Raw genomic sequence first — 20,427 nt, 5'->3', positions numbered from 1 at the left:
TGTAAATGTGTTTTGAAAGAAATGAGCAGCCGGACGAATAAGACGCTTCATCACCTCCGTGTTTGTTTTCATTTTCGACCCAAAAGCACGGGAACGCCTGCAGGTCAGGTGGTCCGACGTCACACCTCCGGGAGCAGCTCTGCCCCCCCCCCCGCAGGCGGAGCAAGGCACTACCAGGCAGGGTCGGGGGTTCGATTCCCACCGGGGTACAGCCGTGCTATAAATGTACGCACTCACTGTGAGGCACTTTGGATAAAAGCCTCCACCAAATGGCATATGTTATGTAATTATGTAAAGAATGAAGAGAGGGAAGAGTGAAATGGGGGGCGGGTGGAGAACGAGAGAGAAAGCGAGGGAGAGAGAGAGAGAGAGAGAGAAAGCGAGGGAGAGAGAGAGAGAGAGAGAGAGAAAGCGAGAGAGAGAGAGAGATTGCTTTGCTATGACCTACTTCCTAAGCTCTTCTCCAACCTCGCTCTGTTTCTCAGTGCAGAAGAAGAAGACTCCTGTGTGCACTGACCCTCTAAAACACAGGAACCAGTCCCACACACACACACACACACACACAGACGAGCACGCACACACACACACACATCCACACACGCATACAAACATAAAGACATGCACAAATGTACAGAGACACACACTCTTACACGCATGTGTAAGCACATATACATGAATACAAATGTACACACACAAACATTTAGACGGGTGTACATGCATACACACACACACACACACACACACACTCAGACTCTGCCGAGACAGTTCATTCACTCCCATGGGAGAGTCCCGTCTTCTGCTTTGACTGACAGCACTTCAAAAATCCACCCCCCACCCCAAAAGTCTGTCATAACACACACAGGCCCTCCAGAGACCAGCCAGTAACGGGTGATACCACTTTCCCCAAAATGGAGGGGGTGTGTGTGTGTGTGTGTGTGTGTGTGTGGGGGGGGTTCAGGCTGACTCTCTGTCTCTTTTCACCATCATTCCTAAGTGGCATGTCGGTGGGTGGCGGCGAAACACGAGCCTGGAAGCTTATGAAGGAGGGATCGGTTGCTATGCAGGCCGGAGCGGTGGGGGGTGGTGGGTGAGGGGGGGGTGGGCGAGGGGGTGGGTGGGTGTGTGTGGGGTGGGTGAGGTGGAGGGGCTGGGGGGGGGGGGGGGGTCTGGTTGCTAAGCAGCCCACAGATCAGAGCAGGACGCTAATTGGCTCTCTATGCAAGATGAGTAGTCATGATTTCTGTCCATGGAGAGGAGAGGAGACACACACACACACACACACACACACACACACAGAAAGACACACACACACACAGGCCAGTTACGAACATGTCTGACACGCCCTCCCTGGCTTTTAAATGATTCGCGTTAAATTTACATCTTCTCAATTTTTGAACCAGTTTAAGCTAATATAAATATTTATGATCATGTGCAATTATATAGCACATGTTTGCAAGCCAAATACTTGTTATTATAGATATTAATGAACATGTACTATTATACAGTACATGTTTACAAGCCAGATAATATGGTTGAATGTATGAACTGTTGACTGTCGGTTTTTGTTGTGAAAATTGTACATTTTGTAAACCTTGGCAATAATGTTTCTGATTGAGAGCCATGTCAATAATGTTATTAAATTTGAAGAGTGAGAGTGAGAGAGAGAGAGAGAGAGAGAGAGAGAGAGAGAGAGTAGGGCTGAATATTGACAACAAATGAAATTGATTTCTATACTGAATAATGTCGGCGCGGCTTATTCCAATCCAATTTAATTTCCAATATCTAAACAAAGTACCTAAAAAAGAAGAAGGAGATGCTGTTGGTGAGGAATGTGCTCAGTTTGAATCAAATGAAAAAATGATTTCTCTGATGTTCAGCCTGATTTGTAGGTCAGGAATTCTGCACAGCACAAGACTGACTTTGTGTGGGAAGCTTTCTGAAGCATCGCTCTCTGTCAGCTTCTTGTGATTTGGGACGCGCAAGTTGTCTATACTGTGATTTTAATATATTTTGGATTAGCTCTGCAGCCCTCAGAGGGAGGAAGGGAGAGAGAGACAGAGAGAGAGAGAGAGAGAGAGAGAGAGAGAGTCAGAGAGAGGGAAACAGAGAGAGAGAGGGAAACAGAGAGAGAGAGAGAGATAGAGAGCAGAGAGAGAGAGAGTCAAAGAGAGGGAAACAGAGAGAGAGGGAGAGAGAGAGAGAGAGAGAGTCAGAGAGAGGGAAACAGAGAGAGAGAAAAAGAGAGTCAAAGAGTGGGAAACACAGAGAGAGAGAGAGAGAGACAAAGAGAGCGAAACAGACAGAGAGAGAGAGAGAGAGGGAAACAGAGAGAAAGAGAGATGGAGAGAGAGGGAGAAACAGAGCAGAGAGAGAGAAACAGATAGACAGAGAGAAAAACAGAGAGACAAAGAGAGGGAAAGAGAGAGACAGAGAGGGAAACAAGAGAGAGAGAGAGAGAGAGAGAAACAGAGAGACAGACAGACAGAGAGAAAGAAATCCAAAAGATTTACGGGTAAGGAGCGAGACAGCAAGGAAGAGAGACAGAAATGATGAGTAACGAGCAGCCACAGTGTCCGTCCATAGAGATAAGAAAAGAGAGAGAGACAGAAAAGAGATGGAAAGAGAATAACAGAGAGGAGATAGAGAGCAACGGAGGAAAAAAAATGCAAAGATTTACAGGAACAGAGACAGAGATAGAGAGGCCGAGATAGACGGAGATAGAGAAAAAGACAAACAGAGGGGATAGAGGGGGGAGGAGGGAGGAGGAAGGAGGGAGGAGGGAGGAGGGGGGGAGCGTTGGAAAAGCCCAGCAACAGGCCATGCCTTAAATAGCTAGATGGTCGGAGATAACGTGACGCTGGAGAAAGGCTGACGGCTCGGGGCATGTGTTGTTGTGTTGTTGTGTTGTTGTGTTGTTGTGTTGTTGTGTTGTGTTGTTGTGTTGAGTTGAGCTGAGCACGTATGAGCCGGCGCTGACAGCGGCTCTGCAGGCTCTCAGTCATACGGCGGATCACATGACCCCATCCGCATGACGCCGGACCGCTGCTGGTGGGCGGAAACGCAGACGTCCCATCTGGGCTCCCGAACGCCGCCGTCTGCACCGCCCCCACTCCCTCTCCCCCTCCTCCTCCTCCTCCTCCGGGTCAGCGCTCGTTACATACCGCAACATTTGGTGGACGGGTTTTATACCATGACTGGGCATTTTTTTCATGGTAACCCTGGCAGTGTTAGTGTCTTCTTCTACCCACCAAACACCACCGCTTGGCATGCAAACGGCAACACTACCAGTCAAAAAGTTGATTGAATGTTCTATGTTTTTCATTCTCTTAAAGCTATTTTGATCTAAAGGCTTACGCTTAAATGCTTGAAATTAGTTTCTTAGACAAATATAAAGAGTGAAGTTGATCCTATGTATGAATTTCTTTCCAAAGCCTTTGCCTTTCCATCAAGGCAAAGGGCGGCTACTTTGATTTGTTTAACACTTTTTTTGGTCACTGCATAATTCCATTTGTGTTATTTCATAGGTTTGATGTCTTTACTATTATTCCAAAATGTGGAAAATAGTAAAAATAAAGAACAATGTGGTGTGTCCAAACTTTTGACTGGTAGTATATTTACAATGTTTGGGCATTATGAAGAGGCCAAGAGTTGAACTTTGGTAAAATCAGTGGTTGTGGCGCTTTTCATCGAGCATCTACTGCTTGTACCACCGCTAGTTTCGCTGCCTGGTAGCTATTTGCTTTTTTTTCATTGGCTTTTAAAACGATCGTTTCTTGCCAGTGAAATCATTCCATCAAGTCATTTTCACAAAAGCACAGACTTTCAATCTGGACACTTCAGTCTGTAAGATTCCCCCTCTCCTCTTCGAGACCAGCGCTTATTTATTGTCACATACAAAACCCATTTGGTGTACGGTTTTCATTCAGAGGGTCTTACAATACCATGACTAGAATCTTTATTATGGCTCACTGGCTGGTGTCTAGACACTTTCTTCGCCAGTGGTTTTCAAACATTCACTTCTTGCCAGGCTAGGAATGGGAGAGGGTTGTTGAAAGAAATGTCTAGAAGATAAAAAAGGCCATCATGACTTTGACTTTTCTCCTTCTATTGTCTCTACTATCTCAGCATTGAAGTGGTTTTAAACATACTGCCCATATAAAAATGATCCCTCCGAGCCAGGGTGGGAAATTCCCCTCAGCCACTAACTGAATGCTGGTGAATTTTGGATTTGGCTGCTTTTCCTTTGCCACTTAGGCAGCTACTCAGCCATCACTTTGGAGGTTCTTTTCCATTATAAAAAATATGCCTGGCTTGTAAAATGGTGAAAGTGGCTGCAGAATAGTGAGGATGTACCCGTTTCCCTGGCCGGCCCGATTAACAGAAGTTAGTTTCTGACGGTCCTCTGAGCCTCGGGTGAACGCGGCCTCTGAACGCTCTCTGAGAGGCTCTCGCAGCAGAAGAATGGCTGACTTGTGTAGTCGTCGTCGGCCCCGGTAATCATGTGATCGCTGTCGTTCGGCTAATCTGCTTACGGCCCCCTTTCTATTCTCCGGGATGAAACCCGATACGGCGGCTCAGCCAGCTTTAGCCACACGCTAATTAATCGCCGGCACCAAAGCCTCTTAATAACACCCAAACGCCGCAAACAATCGCTGTAGCCGTGCCAAGCGCCGGCGTTCGGCCCAAGCGTTTGGTAAGACGGCACGGCGGAGCGGTTCAGAGGTCCGGTGTCGCTAACGGAGAGCAGTGGCAGGGTTGGGGGTTCAATTCCCTGTGCAGCTCAATGGGAAGAGCATAGCACTGTAACTGCCATGGTTATGAACCCATGGCACTGTAAACAAGTGCTGACTAAAGAGGCGTTTATTAGCGGCTGGTTAGTTTGATTTGTGGTTTGAGTTGAAAGACAGACGGCGTTGTGCAGTGACTTTGATAGGCGTGCAGCTGGTGGCCAGATGATGCTTTTCTTTCTGGCGATTTGAGGGGCGGGGGGGGGGGGGGGTGGAGAGAGAAATGGAAAGGGAGGGGAGGGGAGGGGGGGGGGGGGTGTTGGCTTAATCCTCTCTGTCACACTGTCCTGCTTTGTCAGGGACGATATCAAACCTCCCCATTTCTCCCTCGGTTTCTCTCTCTGCCTCTCCATCCTCCATCCTCCTTCGCTCTGCCTGGAACCGAGGGATTTGGGCTTGCATCGTCCACTTGCCTTATTTCCTACTTCTTTTAAAGAGTATGTAGGCATCTCTCTCCCTTGTCCTTCTGTCTCTTTCCTCTCTCTCTCTCTCTCTCTGTCTCTCCCTCTCTCTCTCTCTCTCTCTGATGGGGCTTATCTCCGACAGAACAAACAGGCTCATTGTGTTTTGGGAGAGCCATCAGGGCAGCAGAGAGGAGGCTTATTTCATTGAAACCCGGATAGGATATCCATCCACAGGGGAGAGGGGGCCTGCAGGGAGCCATAGAGCCAGGGGAAAAGAGCTGGGGGGGGGGGGGGGGGGGTTGGTTGGTTGAAAAACAGCAAGAATGAGCAATAGCAACACAAAGAAACAGAGAGAAGGCACACAAGGTCCAAAATTCAACGTGTAAGAAAGAGAAACTGAAAAAACGATAGAGAAAGCAAGAGAGACGGACCTGAATGGAACAAGAAAGGGAGAAGATTACTGCTCACAAGAGACAGGAGAGGAGAGAATTATTGCCTTGCAGAATGAAGATTCAAATCAGTGTCTGAAGCCCGACGCTGCGATATCGAGCGAGGGAGAAAATAACTAAGCGCTGCTCAGTATCAGCGAGGTCGAACACTGTAAGGCCACACAATGGGCTCAGCATCACGGAGAGAGAAACCCAACAAAATGTCTGCATCTCTCGCCAGCAGCGAATAACAGAGCAGCAGCAGCAGCAGGGCGGCCTGGAGGGGTGGGGTGGGGGTGGGGGGGTGTTGCGTAATCACAGGATCACAGGTTCGATCCACAACAACAGCCATGTGTGTCCTGTCTGGAGCCACACTGAACCTGAGGTTGCAAGTAGAGCTGGGCGATAATTCAATATTATCGTTTATCGTCTTTCAGTGGAATTATAGTATATTGTGATGATATGGTGATTTTGGGATACAGTGGCACACAATTCTGCTGTCTAAATTCATAATAACAAGCAAATTTGACTTAAAAACTCTGACAAAATGAGGCATGGTAGGAATATTATTTGAAAATTTCAGTTTTGTTTGACATCACACCTAGTGCTGGGCGATATATCGTATAATATCGACATTGTGACATGAGACTAGATATCGTCTGGGATTTTGGTTATCGTAAAATTGATAAAATTTTCTGAACTTATCAGCCTGTTCTGGCTGAGTAAAATGAACAATCATTGGCTTTACCTGCTCATCATATCCATATTGCTATTACTGATTACTAATGATCATTACTAATTTTCAAAATGTTCTTATGTGTAAATAAATATCTTATGAAAGCATGAATACTCATCCGCAAAATAGTGTCACATGATCGATAGAGGCCCTGATCACACATAACATTACCATTTGGTTTAATGAGATGAACATTCATTTGTTTCAATTTACAAGTGATTTTGCATATGTGAGCCATATCATGAAATATATCGCTATCGAAAAAAATCCTTATGATTATCGTGATATTGATTTCAACCATATCACCCAGCCCTAGTTGCAAGTCGCTCTGGGCATCAAAATGTAATGTTTGATATGAGCGTCTCTCTTCTCCCTGCCCGGCCTGAGCCTGCAGTCCCACATTAAGAGCCTATTAAAAAAAGTTTAAGAGGACAGGCTTAAAGTGGAGCGTGGGCAAAACGTGGTGCCGATCCTGACCTAAATACACAGAGAGAGAGAGAGAGAGAGTTAGAGGGAGATAGGGTTAGAGAGAGAGTGAGAAAAAGAGAGTCCTACAAGGGTTTGTTCAGAAATAACTTGCCATTCCTGCCCCTGTGGAGGACGAGCGACCTCCAATACAAGGGCAAGACTCTCCCTCTCCCTCTCCCTCTCCCTCTCCCTCTCCCTCTCCCTCTCCCTCTCCCTCTCCCTCTCTCTCTCTCTCTCTCTCTCTCTCTCTCTCTCTCTCTCTCTCTCTCTCTCTCTCCAGATAGAGCCGTCATCTGTACAGCATCAGTATTCTGTAACCGCAGATCAATACATCATCCACTTAACCTCATCCTTACTCTCATCACCTTGGCATCACGCTGTCTGCATTATAGGATATGTATACATGAGAATCGCTTTAATGGCCGAAGACAGTAAAAGTACAGGAAGACAGATTTACATTTTCACAACCTTACAGTTTGACTCACATGGTGACAGCGCAGGACAGACCACGGACAACAGACTGTAACACAACACTGACACAGTGACTAACCGATTTCATACTCCGGGTTCCCACTCTCACGTGGACATCAAAATCAAGGACTTTTACAATGACTTTCAAGGTCTTGTTCGGTCTCAAAATTGGCATGTTTTGGGATAAGACATGAAATTATGAATAAAATTAGACACGATAGAGGCATCATGTTTTACTCAAGTCAAGTCCTGGTGGAATCATTCATTTTATAAAGCCTTATTTTATTTTACTCAAATCCACAAACTTCCAAGTATTTTCCAAGGCCAGTGGGAACCGTGCATACTATTCAAAAGAAGTGACGAAACGCACCATGGACAGCAGACTGTATTTGTGCACATTGGGAACGTACTGTAGCAGGTAGCCCACCTGCAGGCTGTAAGCTGCTGAGCTCAACACTCATTACAGGTTTTATGGTTCGTTTCAAACAGCAGAGTCAGACGGCGCTGCTCTGCCTTTCCACCGGCTTTGTGTGCGTTTTCTCATTATTTTCAAGGGAAAGCAGCAGAGCAGACAACTGGTTCATGATATATCACAAACCAATATCCCATACACTTTGTGTTTCATAAGTACTTCTGCCAAGGAGGAAATAATTCACCCCTGTTAGTTACTTTGTTTGTCTGTCTGTCAGCAGGATATCTCAAAAAACGGATTTCCATTAAATGTGCTGGACAGACCGGCCTTGGGCGAAGGAACAATCAATTCGATTTTGGTGATCTGGATCTGGGATTCCGGCCATTAGACGATTATTGCTGTTTAGCCACAACTATGAAACTAACAGAGACAGAGACTTGATTCCAAATCCTAAGAGCATGTCTACAGGGTCAAGAAATCAATTGAACTTAAAATGTACTGATTGGAATGATGTCTTTGGCTGTAAGAGCAAGTTGGAGAATTGGTAGGGTAAACAATCTCACCAGCCATAGCCAAAATTTTACTGAACAGTTTGGCTGGTGGACATTTCCCACCTCGGGAAGAACTTATTATTGCGTGTCCAAAACAGCGCTGAGAGCTTTGCATGTTTTTAGCTCAGATTTCCAAGCTCTAGCGGTTAAAAATACTTCACCTCTTATCCAAGCAGCCCACTTCAAATGGGGTTTCAATAGTCACTTACAGTAGGAACGGCAGGAGCCAAAAACCAGCACTTCAAGAATCCGTGCAGTACTGCGAGTTTAACAAGACACAAGGCTTTGGTCATTTCGGCCTTTCTGACACCGAACTATTTTCTCAAAGTCCTAACCACTCGCTCTGCCAGCTCCCATTCAACAAAGGCAATTAGAGAGGCTGCTTCTCTGTGGGTAATTAGAAGGGCCGGAAAGAAACCGTGGGGCGGTATCTTTCATCACGGCCTCACAAGTCTTCTGCGTATTCGGGGGATAGAGCCACCGATTCAGATTTTGCGATAATGCATTCATTCAGTATCATTCATTCATTACCATTCATCATTCATTAAACCAAGTGATACAAACTCAATTCTGGGTCACAATTACAGCTAATCATCTCATCTCCAGTCATTTCACAAAAGCAATCTGCTTCAAACAGGTTGAGTTCAATTCAACCTTCAACAATGGCTAAAACACCAATGGCTTAGCTAATAAGTATAGGAGAACTGTGTGTGTATGTGTGTGTGTGTGTGTGTGTGTGTGTGTGTGTGTGTGTGTGTGTGTGTGTGTGTGGACTCACCCTCAGTGCCTCTATGACCAGGTCGCGGGCCTCCAGCTCTCCCTCCATGATACTCAGCAGGGTGAGCAGCTCCGGCTTGCTCAGATTATCCATGTTGAACTCACATTTCTGGAAAACACGACAAGCACAACATGTCAGAAACATACAAACACGCTTCATATACACGCCCCAACATCTTCCCCCTCTATTCATTCTAATTTGCTCTCTTCGTTAAAAAAACATCTCCTTAGGCTTCAGGACAGTTTTGGACCTGGTGGACATTCTGCTGTGGCAGCTGTGGACACTGTGGACATGGACCAATGTGGCATGTATGGACAATTAACAGTCATCCATGTTGTACATTTCATGTGTAATCTGGCTTTTTGTTTGTCAGTGCGTTTTGTTGGGGTGGGGAGGTGGGAGTGGGTGGGGGGGGTGTCTACGTGTTCTGTTTTTGGTATTTTTCTGTATGCTTATATATTGGAAAAACCTCCAAATAAAATATTAAACAAAAAAAAAAAAATCTCCTTCTACCTTTCTCCTTATGCTTCATTCCTTTATCCTTGGACTCTACCTAATGGCTGCTTGTAATGTTGGTGATCTAGGAACTGAAGCTCATGCAACTGCTGATTTCTTATTTTGGAACCAAACTCTTCGACAGCCCGTCTTATAATCAGACCAAAAACAGGAAAATCACTTTATTTATGGATGCAGGAAAAAAAAGAAGTCAGACATGCAGCCAATGTGGCACCAACTTTGGATAAAAAACAAAGTTGCTTGCATGACAAATGTGCCACTTATTCCCAGTCTGCAACTGGTCTCATTAAGTCCAGCCCTCACATTAGGCTAGATGTCTCGTCCTACCTTGAGGCTATTAAGGTCTAATTACATTTAGCTAGGTCATTAAGCGCCTATTTGGCCAGTAGCGACCGCGGGGCGAACGGGTGAAGATGACTGTAATTGGGAGTGACCAGACCACTTTATGCTTCATCTTATGTCAATTAAAAGCTTTTTCCGGTCTGCTTGTAAAAGGAAAATGGCTGTGCGTTTCCTCTGTCCAGTTAGTTCACAGGAGGAAGGCATGACTTGTTTTAGGTCAGGTCAATTTCATCTTTAGCTTTCTGTGACATCCATGACGTCCATCCAGTGCTGTTTAAACATTAGAAAGGCCAATGTATTTCGGGGGTTCAGAAGAAGGCCAACAAGGTGTCAACTGAAGGGGGTAAACATACTATATTTATACTAGGCAACGGCTATTTCCTTGCCTGATTCTGACAATCTATGAACAATGGTTTGTACAGAAAATTGGTCGAGGAAAAGTCATGGACAGACCGTTTGAAAGCTGAGATATGTCAGTGCTAAAATTCAAAACAGCTGTCATTTGACAGCAGTCTGGTCTTTCTAGTAAAAAAATAATAAATAAAATGTAAGACTAAGCAATAAATCAATCGGGGGGTGATTTTCATTTTTTTGGTCTTTTTTCAAGACATCAGGTTTTTGGTCACACAAGTTCCATTTATCTCCCATTCTTCCGAGGGAGACTGCCATTTTTCCTGTTCCTGATCTCATCCCTGGCCACAGCAGCAGCATCTGGTCGGTCAGCATTCCAAGACTCGGTGTCAAAATGTTGTGTTAAGGAACTGTGAATGGCATTGTACTCATTCTAAGCATAGCCTGAGTGAACGAAATGAGTGAAATTCTTGCCTGGACAGTAAAACAAAACAAAACGTAACCTCGCAGAGAAGCCAACAGATAACACGGTGGAACACGGTGACAGTAGATTTTCCATTCACCGAGTTTGGCGGCCGGTGCGGCCGTCTGCCGAGAAAAGCCTCCTGGAAGCACGGGCGTATCCAGCTGCATTCCCAATACCTGGAAGCTTTTTCACCAGGCTATTTGTTCAATAAAACCTTAATAAACCAAAGCGAGAGAAGCAAATTGAGAAAGCAAAGGGCTTCCCTGCCTCTGGTGCACATCAGGCATATTGCTACCTGCTCATTCTGATGATGTTTGGCTGTCAGCCGGCTGCGAGGGCCTGATTTACGAGCCTGCGTCTGAACCGCAGCCAAGATGTTTCCATTCCATCACAGATCCACAGGCATCTTAAAGGTCTCTCTTAAATCAAACGCAAAATCTGACTTGGGGAACGGGCAGGTTTGAGATTTCAACAAGCTGCGGCCTTCTGCGTGTCCTTTATATTCTGCTGTCGCATGTGACGTTCTTTATTTCACCACAAAGGGGAAAAAGTTCACGCTCACACACGACTGGAGCAGAGGTGCTGCCTTATATGGGTAATAAATCCATAGGGATGAACAGGCCGGCACTCTCTCTCCTTTAAAAACCTTCCTGTTAAATGTGATGTTTCGGTCAGAAGGGCCTTCTTAACACACTGAAACATCACAGTTTTGATGCAACAATAAGGAATCAGTTTTTAATGAAGTGTTGTGCCTGTTCACTCTTATGGACACACTTCATTTTAGACAAGGGGGTTGGAAAGTCTTACGTCAATCGCGTGTTTTCAGTTTAGTCAAACCACGTTTTTTTTTTTTCTGAGGCAATCAAGGCGAGATTGGAAATAAAAGCAGAAGAGATTCCAAGGGATTGATTCATTCGCGCCGAGCCGTCCAATCGATTCCCTACTCGCCCGCTTCCCGGCAGTGTTTTCACCACTCAGAGAATTGGACGCCCCAGAAGCCTCGCTGGACCGCAGCGCTGAGCCACGCTGTCCTGTCATCCAGCCTCCGGCCTCGGTCAATGTGCTCCCTCCCTCTGGCGTTTCTACACAGTGAGCAGGTGAGGGGAGCTACCATTAATTTGTTCCATGAGCCGCGTGCCGAGCGCCAAGGGCAGGAGCGGCCTGGCCGACACTCAGCGGCTCGCCGGTAGTCCTGACCAGTTAATAAGGCTTGTGTCATTATATTGCTATTCATATTGCATTATTATGCTGGTAAGTTTCTCACAGACTCATGTCCTGTTGCTGTGTGCACATTTGTACTACAGCTGAACAATTAATCGGAAAACAATCGAAATCGCAATATGAACTTCTGCAATTTCCGAATCGCAGAGGCTGCAATTAATTGCTTAAGAGAGAGGAGCGTCCACGATGAATTTCTGAACAAGGTGTTTTACAGCTGCAGGTGATCTTTGGTCCATGAATCAATACAATATTGGTGAAAACCTTTCATCATACTCAAACTCAGTAAATCCTGCACACTGACACTGATTTTTTTACAAAATCACTTCTGTTTAAACAATTTAAAGTTCTAAACAATGTAGGACAAGAAAAACTTGTGATGATATGAATCACAGTTTAATTCACAATTGCAATATTCTGTCAAATAATCGCAATTCAACTTTTATCAATATGATTCAGCCCTACTTTGTACAAAACTGTGTATAATGACAGCCTGTTAAGCACCCTGCGAGTGGTTGCCAACGGTTACAAGAGAAACGCCACCAAGTTGGAGGAATGACATGGAACAGAGAGACTGTAATGTTATCACCTCGTCCTCCAGGCCCCCCTCCTTTTACAGAATGATTTGAATCCCTTACCACAGCACAGAAATGTTCTTTGATTTGTCGGGGAGGAAGAGGCGATAACATTACAACCATTCATCTTGTTGTCGCTCCTCCAACATGGCAGCGTGTCCGTCGTAACCATTGGTAACCACTCTCAGGCCTCTGTTACGCCGCAGACTGACCAAAAGATGGGGTGTCCGGCCCCCATGAATCACACTCTTTAGCACTTTTTGAATGTGCATGGTGATTCATAGCAATCTGGATCCAAGCCTATCCACCGGCAGTTAATTCAGACAGATACTATCCAACAAACCTGATTGGATGGTCGATGTAGGCGGGACAAACCTACTTATGACGAGCGCGACAACAACTACCAAAATGGCAGCCGGCAAAGGAATTGGACGAGAACAAGCAAGACTTGAAAACAATCAGTGTGTTTAAAAGCTCGGAAGTGAACGCCGCCATGACTGTTGTCGCTCTGAGGTGGTTCCAGATTACAATAATCTGCTTTGCTACTGTGGATTGGTCAAAGATTTTGATAACTGACAACTAACACCAATCAATCGGTTGGGGCAAGAAATTCGGTCAGTGAATCAGTGGTGGATAGGCTTGACCAGACTGCTATGAATCGCCATGCAAATTCATAAAGTGCTAAAGACTGAAATTTATGGGGGCTGGACACCAGGCAAGCTGAACAGGCCAACTTTATGAAGCGGCTTGGGTAGGTGGGTCACAGGTTGTAAACACGCTCTCCTCTACATAACTAGCAGGACGGCGAATCAGGGGGAGGCGACCTGCAGAGAGCCTCTCATCGACCTCTGACCCCTCTCTAGACCAAGTGGGCCGGTCCTTCAGAGTCCTTGCACAAGAGAAACTTCCCCCACCTATAGGGCCAACAAAAGAGGGTCTGGCAGGGGTGAGCAAAGAGCAAAGAGCTTTATTTAACCACGGCAGGGGGAGAGGGGGGGGCATGAAGGTGGAAGCCCCCGTCGCTGAGCTGGAGCTGGAGCAGGAGCAGGCCGGGTCCTGGCAGAGCGACCGGTGAGACAGAGATATACTGCCGAGCCGAGGAGGCTGCTTGGCTCCCGTGTCTCTGCAGCACCTGTTCGCCCCGACGCTAAATGTAAAGTAGCCTCGGGGCAGTTTAAGCAAGGCAGTGCACTGAGCACGCTCAGAAGGTGGCTGGCTGACATGGTACTCCCAGCTATGCTAGCTGAGTCACTGAAATTAAGACCAATTTAGAAAGGTGTCCGGTGAACAGGGCCTCCACCCCCTCCTCCCCCGCGCTGTCTCTGCCCTCCATCCACCCCCACTCCCCCTTCTCCCACATCTTTCTCCACCATTTCCACAGCCCCCCCCCACCCCCCCCCCCCCCCCCCCCACCTCCAGCCCCTCTGGGACCTTAGCTGTCTTCTACTCCACACATTTCCACCGGCCCCGGCCTCTTCAATCTCAGCACCAAAGACGTGTTTTATTGTTTCACTGGATGTGTGTGTGTGACCTTGTCAAACTCAAGTCAATAAAACAGAACGGGGGCAAAAATCGAGGCTGTTCAAAGTTAAGTGGCAAAAGCGAGCTTGGCCATTGTGCATGAGCCGAGCGGTCGATAACAGCAGTGGACAGGCCGGCAGGGAGAGGCTCGGCCCCCCACCGGCGGGGCAACACATTGATTAATTTGCACAGAGGGGAAGCAAGCCGGTGCCCTGGCACATATGCTGCAACCTGCGAAAGGGCAAGCGTGAGAAAGCACAGCTAGTCGAGTGTAAACAAGTGAAGCTCAACCCGGTTAGTCACAGCAAACAGACACTTTTTTTTAGCAAATACTACGACTTGATGCTGTTGCGTCGCGTCAATCCTCTGGTCGCTGGTCAAGCAATCACTGTAAACCTGTTGAGAAACTCAATTCTGACATTCTCGGTAGGCTACAGCCCGGAGAACAAACGTAATGCTGACTTGGTGGTGGGCCATTTCAGAGAAAGACCATTTTGAAGCCACAAAAGCGATCAGCTGCATAGCCCGACCACAAACCTCCGAGCCACATTCACACAGCAAATCATCTGTAACTGGGTGGTACGAAGTCGATTTTTCCCACTTGAGTAGAGGACAAAATGAAACACCAGCCTTGGAAAAAACAGCTCTATTTTCACATGTAAGACACAGGTAGCCAACCAAACCACTTAATGTCTGTGGATGTGAACCTATCACTGCCACTGTAGTATCAGCAAAAGCCTGTGAAGCCAACGACGATTCCTTTTCAATCAAGCGTAGGATAACATTACAGCGGAGGGATGAAGGTTTCACAGCAGCCGATACAGCCGAACAAAAGATCTCATTACGGTGACTAAATAAAAGATCATTTATTACCCTGCCTTTGACGAAGCCCCGGTAAACAATATCTGCGTTATTTATCAGCCAAACCGAGGCGAGCTCTTGTTTTTTTTGCTCGATACATTGTTGCGAGGCTCCTGCTGCCCACCGCTGTTGCTTCATCTGCTTAGTGCGAAATAGATGCGCACTGCCTTTCGCCCCCGTTTTCCTTCCCCACCTCGACACCACAACGATAAAAACATCTATCTAGCTCTTGTATTTTCTTATTCCCTCACGTCTTACCGCGTCGACACTTCCCAGCACGGTGGTTGCCAGTGTTTGTACCGGAGGAGGCTGCTCCCCGCTGGCTCCCTCCGACGCCATCTTCGTACTGTAGCGGTCTGCTGGAGTGAGGGCGCATCCGGCACTCATTAACTATTGCGCTGCTGAATGCAAAGCACACCGCGGCCGGCCATTGAAAGAAAGACGAGACTGACAAATTGAAAGAGCTGCGAGAGAGGAAGACGGGTCTCTGGTGTAAAAGACGTCCAACCCACAGCCGAGTGCGGGCGGCCGGAGGAGAAGCGGGCAGTCTTGTAGGCGTGGACCGACGCGTAGATCCAGATGCGAATCCCCGGTGCGCTCCCAACTGGAAAGGAGGTGCGTCCCGACTGGCTGACTGACTGACAACAGCATTTGTCGGAATAGGGGCCATGCCCTATTTCTGCCATCCGCATAACAGCCCAGTGGTTCCCAAACTGGGGGCCAAGGACCGCAGAGGGTCCTTGATGCGGGATTCCAGGGAGGTGCGCCATCAAAATGAGGAATATTTTCAAAGAAAGACACCCAAGGCACCCCAAAACATTTTAGAAAGCCTTTATTCTATTTAGCTATTCTTTTTTTTAACTTTTCTTAATCAACAGCCACATAGAATAAATGCTTTTTTTTAAATAATTTGGAGTGTCTTGGATCTGTTTTTCCTCATAACTAGAAAACCTTTTTTCCCATAGAGCAGCCAATCTGCTATTTCTAACATCAGAGGAGCTTTTCTCATATCTATTTTTGAGGAATTGCATAATTTCACTGTTATTCACCTCAGTGAAGGGCAGCACAGTGAGAGAATGTATCAGGATGAGTGTTTTGTTCATAGGTTTCACTGCCTTTCATCCGCCTACCTACAGTATGGACAGTTCTGCAATTCTACATTCAAAAATACAACAGTCTTCTCACGCGGGGTTCCTTTGGACAAAATCTTTATCAAATGAGGTTTAATGGGGATCTATCTGGGGGTCCTTCACACGAAAGAGTTTGGGACCCCCTAACATAGCCCACTATAGCTACATGGCCTTTTGATTGAATATGAATGTAAAAGATTCTCTTATGCAGCCAACAAAACCACATCTCACCATCTCCTCATAATATCCAGCCACATTGCAGGTAGTTTTATTTAAGGATTCAATTGGCCTAGAAATTCAAACCAAAACAAAAGGATTCAAAGCCTACTGTTAATCTTACAAGAGTCAGTGTTCAGAATGGAAATCCTTCGGCTCTAGATCTGTTTATCCCAGAAAAGCAGAGAGGGGATAGGGGCCTTCTCAGCTCCCAGATGTGGCATTTAGGATTAGTGGATGCTGATCCAGCCTGGTCATCCAGAATGGGGTTATTAAGTCCCTATGTAGGTCAAATGTTGCAGGCTAGACTTCCACTGGTGGCCATGAGAGCAGAGCAGTGTGTTGACTGGTGTTTTTAAATGTTAAACCAAAAAAATCTGTTTTTTCAGCACATCTATGTGTCTGGTGTGGGACAAAACACATTTCTGTTACTTTCTGACACAACATATCGTCGCTGTCGGGTGAAAACCTTGTTGTTACAATTTTGGTTTGGTTTCCATGTTAAATTGAAGGATTACATGATCCTCTATGGATTAAGAAATTTATACGACCCTCGGGCTTATGAAAAATGTTCAAAACCCACTGAATAAACTCAAAAATGCATGGTCGTTAAGCTAAAAACAAAGCTGTTTTTCTTTGTTCTAGAAAATTTGACATGTTGGATATACAAGGTTTTTAAACAGCAGTATACAAAACGGAATTTATGATCTTGTGTGGAAAAATAACATGAATATGTGTTGGCTCAAATTATACACATAGATATGTTGAAAATAATGTGTCCTTTTTGAGTGACCTGATGATACTGAAATATTGACCCTAACTAAACCTCATAAGATTCAGAAGGAGTTTTTTTTTCTTTTTCATATTGCTCTCCAAAGCTTTGTAATAGTGTTATAATTTCCCTTCAGCCCACACACAAATGTTTTAACCCACAGGTCAAGTCATAACTGCAGAAGCCTGTCAATCAGTTTTCCCACGCAGAAGTAATTCTCAGCGGAATTTCAACTGCAAATTCCTGTTTCCTTCCCCACCAAGCCCTTTTCATTGTCTTGTCATGTGTCAAATCCCAAACTCGTGTCTCAATCTGAGGCAGATCAGTGGAGATGGAGCTGTCATGCGGAGATAATCCCTCCCCCCTGTGAAAGGAAGCTCGTCATTAGCTGGTGGCGATTACGGGGCTCCTGAGATGTGGAAACCCCCCCCCCCTCCCCCCCAGTTGTGTTTGGTTGTGACCAAAAAAAAAAATAACCCCCCCTCAGATCCTCTTACACAGTTATAAATCATCAATCTGTAATGGTCAATACATTCCAGTAGTTATTTTGTGATGTTGCCATTTACTTTTTTGTTGTACCCACTTTCCCTCAACCTGCCTCATCTACTTCTACTTCAGTTAGCTATTTCCTACGTTTCCCAGAATGCCTTTCAACAACCCCCAGAGAACGATCATGAACTTGTTGCATTCAGCATGTGTAGGTGGAGAGAGCGATAGCAATAGCATAGTAACGGCAGGACAGTGAGTTTTTTCCAGCCGAGAAACAGTGAGAAACATGTCTTTCGCCTGCATTGCATTCTGGTCTCTCTCCTGCTCCTGTGGGTGGAGAAACTGGTCTCTCTCCTCTTCTACGATGGATTTCTCCCTGTATGATTGTTGAACGTCTCTCGGTGCAAAATGGCGGCTCTAGAAAGAAGCCCTCGCTCTTTGATTCTGAGGGACTGACACCAAAACCTGACGTTTACCGTTGATGTTTTAGATCGCTGAAACATTTTCATTGTAGCTGCTGGAAATATCTCATCTACTTATATCCACTTAGGAAGAAAAATAAACCACCAAACAAAAAAAAATAGACCCAGAAATGCAAGATACATCACCAATAGCTGATTTTTAAGTTTTGAAGTGTTTTAGGGTGGGTGTTTTTTTAAGGTTAGAGAACAGGGAGCATCGGTGGTGATGGTGAAAAAGATGCTCATTAAGAAAGAATCCAGTGTGTCTTGTAGCTTGGAGCTTCAGTGATACATGACGCTTTCATTTTCTCTAACCGCTTAATTCTATTCAGACTCCCAGCATGCATTGGGTGGAAGGCAGGGACACAGCTGGGAGAGACTGCCAGTTGATTGCAGGGCCAACAGAGAGAGTAGGACAATCTCATTCACACCTATGGCCAATTTAGACTTACATGTCTGGGCTGTGACAGGAAACTGGAGCACCCAGAGGAAACCCAGGCAAACAGTCAAACTCCACACGGAAAGGGCCGGGGCCGGGGATCGAACCCGGGACCTTCCTGCTGTGATTTCTTTCTCGCAGAACTCAAATAATTCCACTCTTAGACTAAGTGCTCACATCTTGATACAGGGAGCGTCTTTGGCTGTGTTCACATTACAGGCCTTAAAGGGTAACTTCGGTGTTTTTCAACCTGGACCCTATTTTCCCATCTTTTTGTGTCTAAGTGACTAAAGGGGACAACAATTTTTGAAATCGGTCCAGTATTGAGCGAGATCACGTCAGCCAGCAGCCGCAAAACGGGCTGCAATGTAATCCGACGGGGCAAATCGCACCGTCAATGTACGTCCACTAAAAGTTCTTGTTTTTGCCACTGACAGGCTCAGATTGTTATTATAAGTGTCTGACAACATTATGGAAAGGACCCTACAGAGAAATGAAACGTTTTTCTTTACCTTTCGCTTGATCCGGTCTGTGTGTAACCAAGTCTCGCTCAAGTCTCGCGAGAGTTGAGTTGTTGCAGGAAGTTACACACAGACCGGATAGGTAAAGAAAGGTAAAGAAAAACGTTGTTGTCCCTTTAGTCACTTAGACACAAAAAGATGGGAAAATAGGGTCCAGGTCGAAAAATACCGAAGTTACCCTTTAATGCTCAATTCCGATTTCTTGCTAAGACCTGATTTTTTTGTCTTACCTGTTCTTATTCATGTTTGAAAAGTGACTCATATCCGACACCAGTATGAACAGACCTCTACTGTGAAGCATGCATAAATGAACAACAACAAATGACGTCACATTTGCGAGAGAGTACATCATGGAAGCTGAAAGTGAAAGTGAAAGTGTGTTCCAAGCACCAATTTTAAGGAATATTTGCAGTGGAGCTCGGATGAGGCTTCGTCTGCTGATGAAGATGACTTCCATGTTGTTGCTGTCCTCCATCTTTTTCTGAAGTGTTCCAGTGCAGAGTGACGACAGTGATCTGCTGTGGAGTGTGAGGTATAAACCACATGAATTTCGATCTGACGGTCAGACTCAAGACATATCTCTGCGTATCAGATATGTATCGGATCTAGGCGCACGTACCAATGTGGCCCAAATCTGACATAAAAAGATAAGATTCCATGTGTTTGTTTGGGTTCACACTGCTCTGAAAAAATCAGATCTGCGTCACACGTGGGCAAAAAAATCGGGTTTGGGCCACTTCCACCTGTAATGTGAACGTAGCCTTTGAAGTGTCAGAGTGTACAGTGAGCATGACCTCTTGATCTGGTTTGTTACAGTTAGCTTGTGTTCTACTGCCGAAGAAAACACTACTGTTTATAAGCAGCTGAAGGGAACTACTGTTCTCACTCACTCTGCCTAATTGAAAGCTGACTCGGTGCCAAATCTGGCTAATCATGTTTGCCGTAATTGGCCTGACTGGTGTTTGAGGGGGGCCAGCAGCATCACAGGAGAAACTATTGATACCAGGCCGGTTAATGGGGGTTTATGGGTAAGCCTGCCTCCCGCTCAGCCTCTCAAATGAAGTTAGGGCGCGGCATACATCTGTGACACACGAGAGCATGTGAATGCTAATATGATGAAGTCTCTTCCACATGATGAACATGCGATTCTGCACAGCACAAATTGTAGCAGAGCAGAGGCATATTATTTAGGGAGATTCAGCGTATAACCTGATTTTCAACCAGATGGGTAGCGACTCAGGTTTTATAGAACAAATTCTGCCTTACTGAACTGCAACACAGTTAACAGTAAAAATAAAAAAGATCTTCCTTCATACGTCTCAAACTGTTTCATACTTAAACCTATTTATCACGCTCTTGCACAGGATAAAGAATCTATTGACATATCCGAAATAGATTAGTTGTATTTGGCTGTACAGTGTATTCTGCATGTGTTGGGAGTGCCAACACTTTCATGGTTTATGAGTCCATAGATGACCCATAAACCATGTCCGCAGGTCCCACTGTGGGACGGG

The 20,427-nt window shown here is 45.7% G+C and overlaps 1 protein-coding gene across 1 annotated transcript in view; it reads right to left on the bottom strand.

Annotated features, from left to right (window-relative positions):
- Positions 1–15,272, bottom strand: part of cttnbp2 (cortactin binding protein 2) — a 90,600-nt gene extending 75,328 nt beyond the window's left edge. Inside the window, 2 exon segments of the mRNA XM_078283170.1 lie at positions 9,036–9,143; positions 15,144–15,272. Of these exon segments, the coding sequence (XP_078139296.1) occupies positions 9,036–9,143; positions 15,144–15,272 (237 nt within the window).
- Between the last annotated feature and the right edge of the window lie 5,155 nt (positions 15,273–20,427).

This window comes from Centroberyx gerrardi, chromosome 4 (assembly GCF_048128805.1).
Source record: "Centroberyx gerrardi isolate f3 chromosome 4, fCenGer3.hap1.cur.20231027, whole genome shotgun sequence".
Lineage (NCBI taxonomy): Eukaryota > Metazoa > Chordata > Actinopteri > Beryciformes > Berycidae > Centroberyx > Centroberyx gerrardi.
The sequence above is the reverse complement of the archived record's forward strand: the minus strand, read 5'-3'. Positions and strand labels throughout refer to the sequence as shown.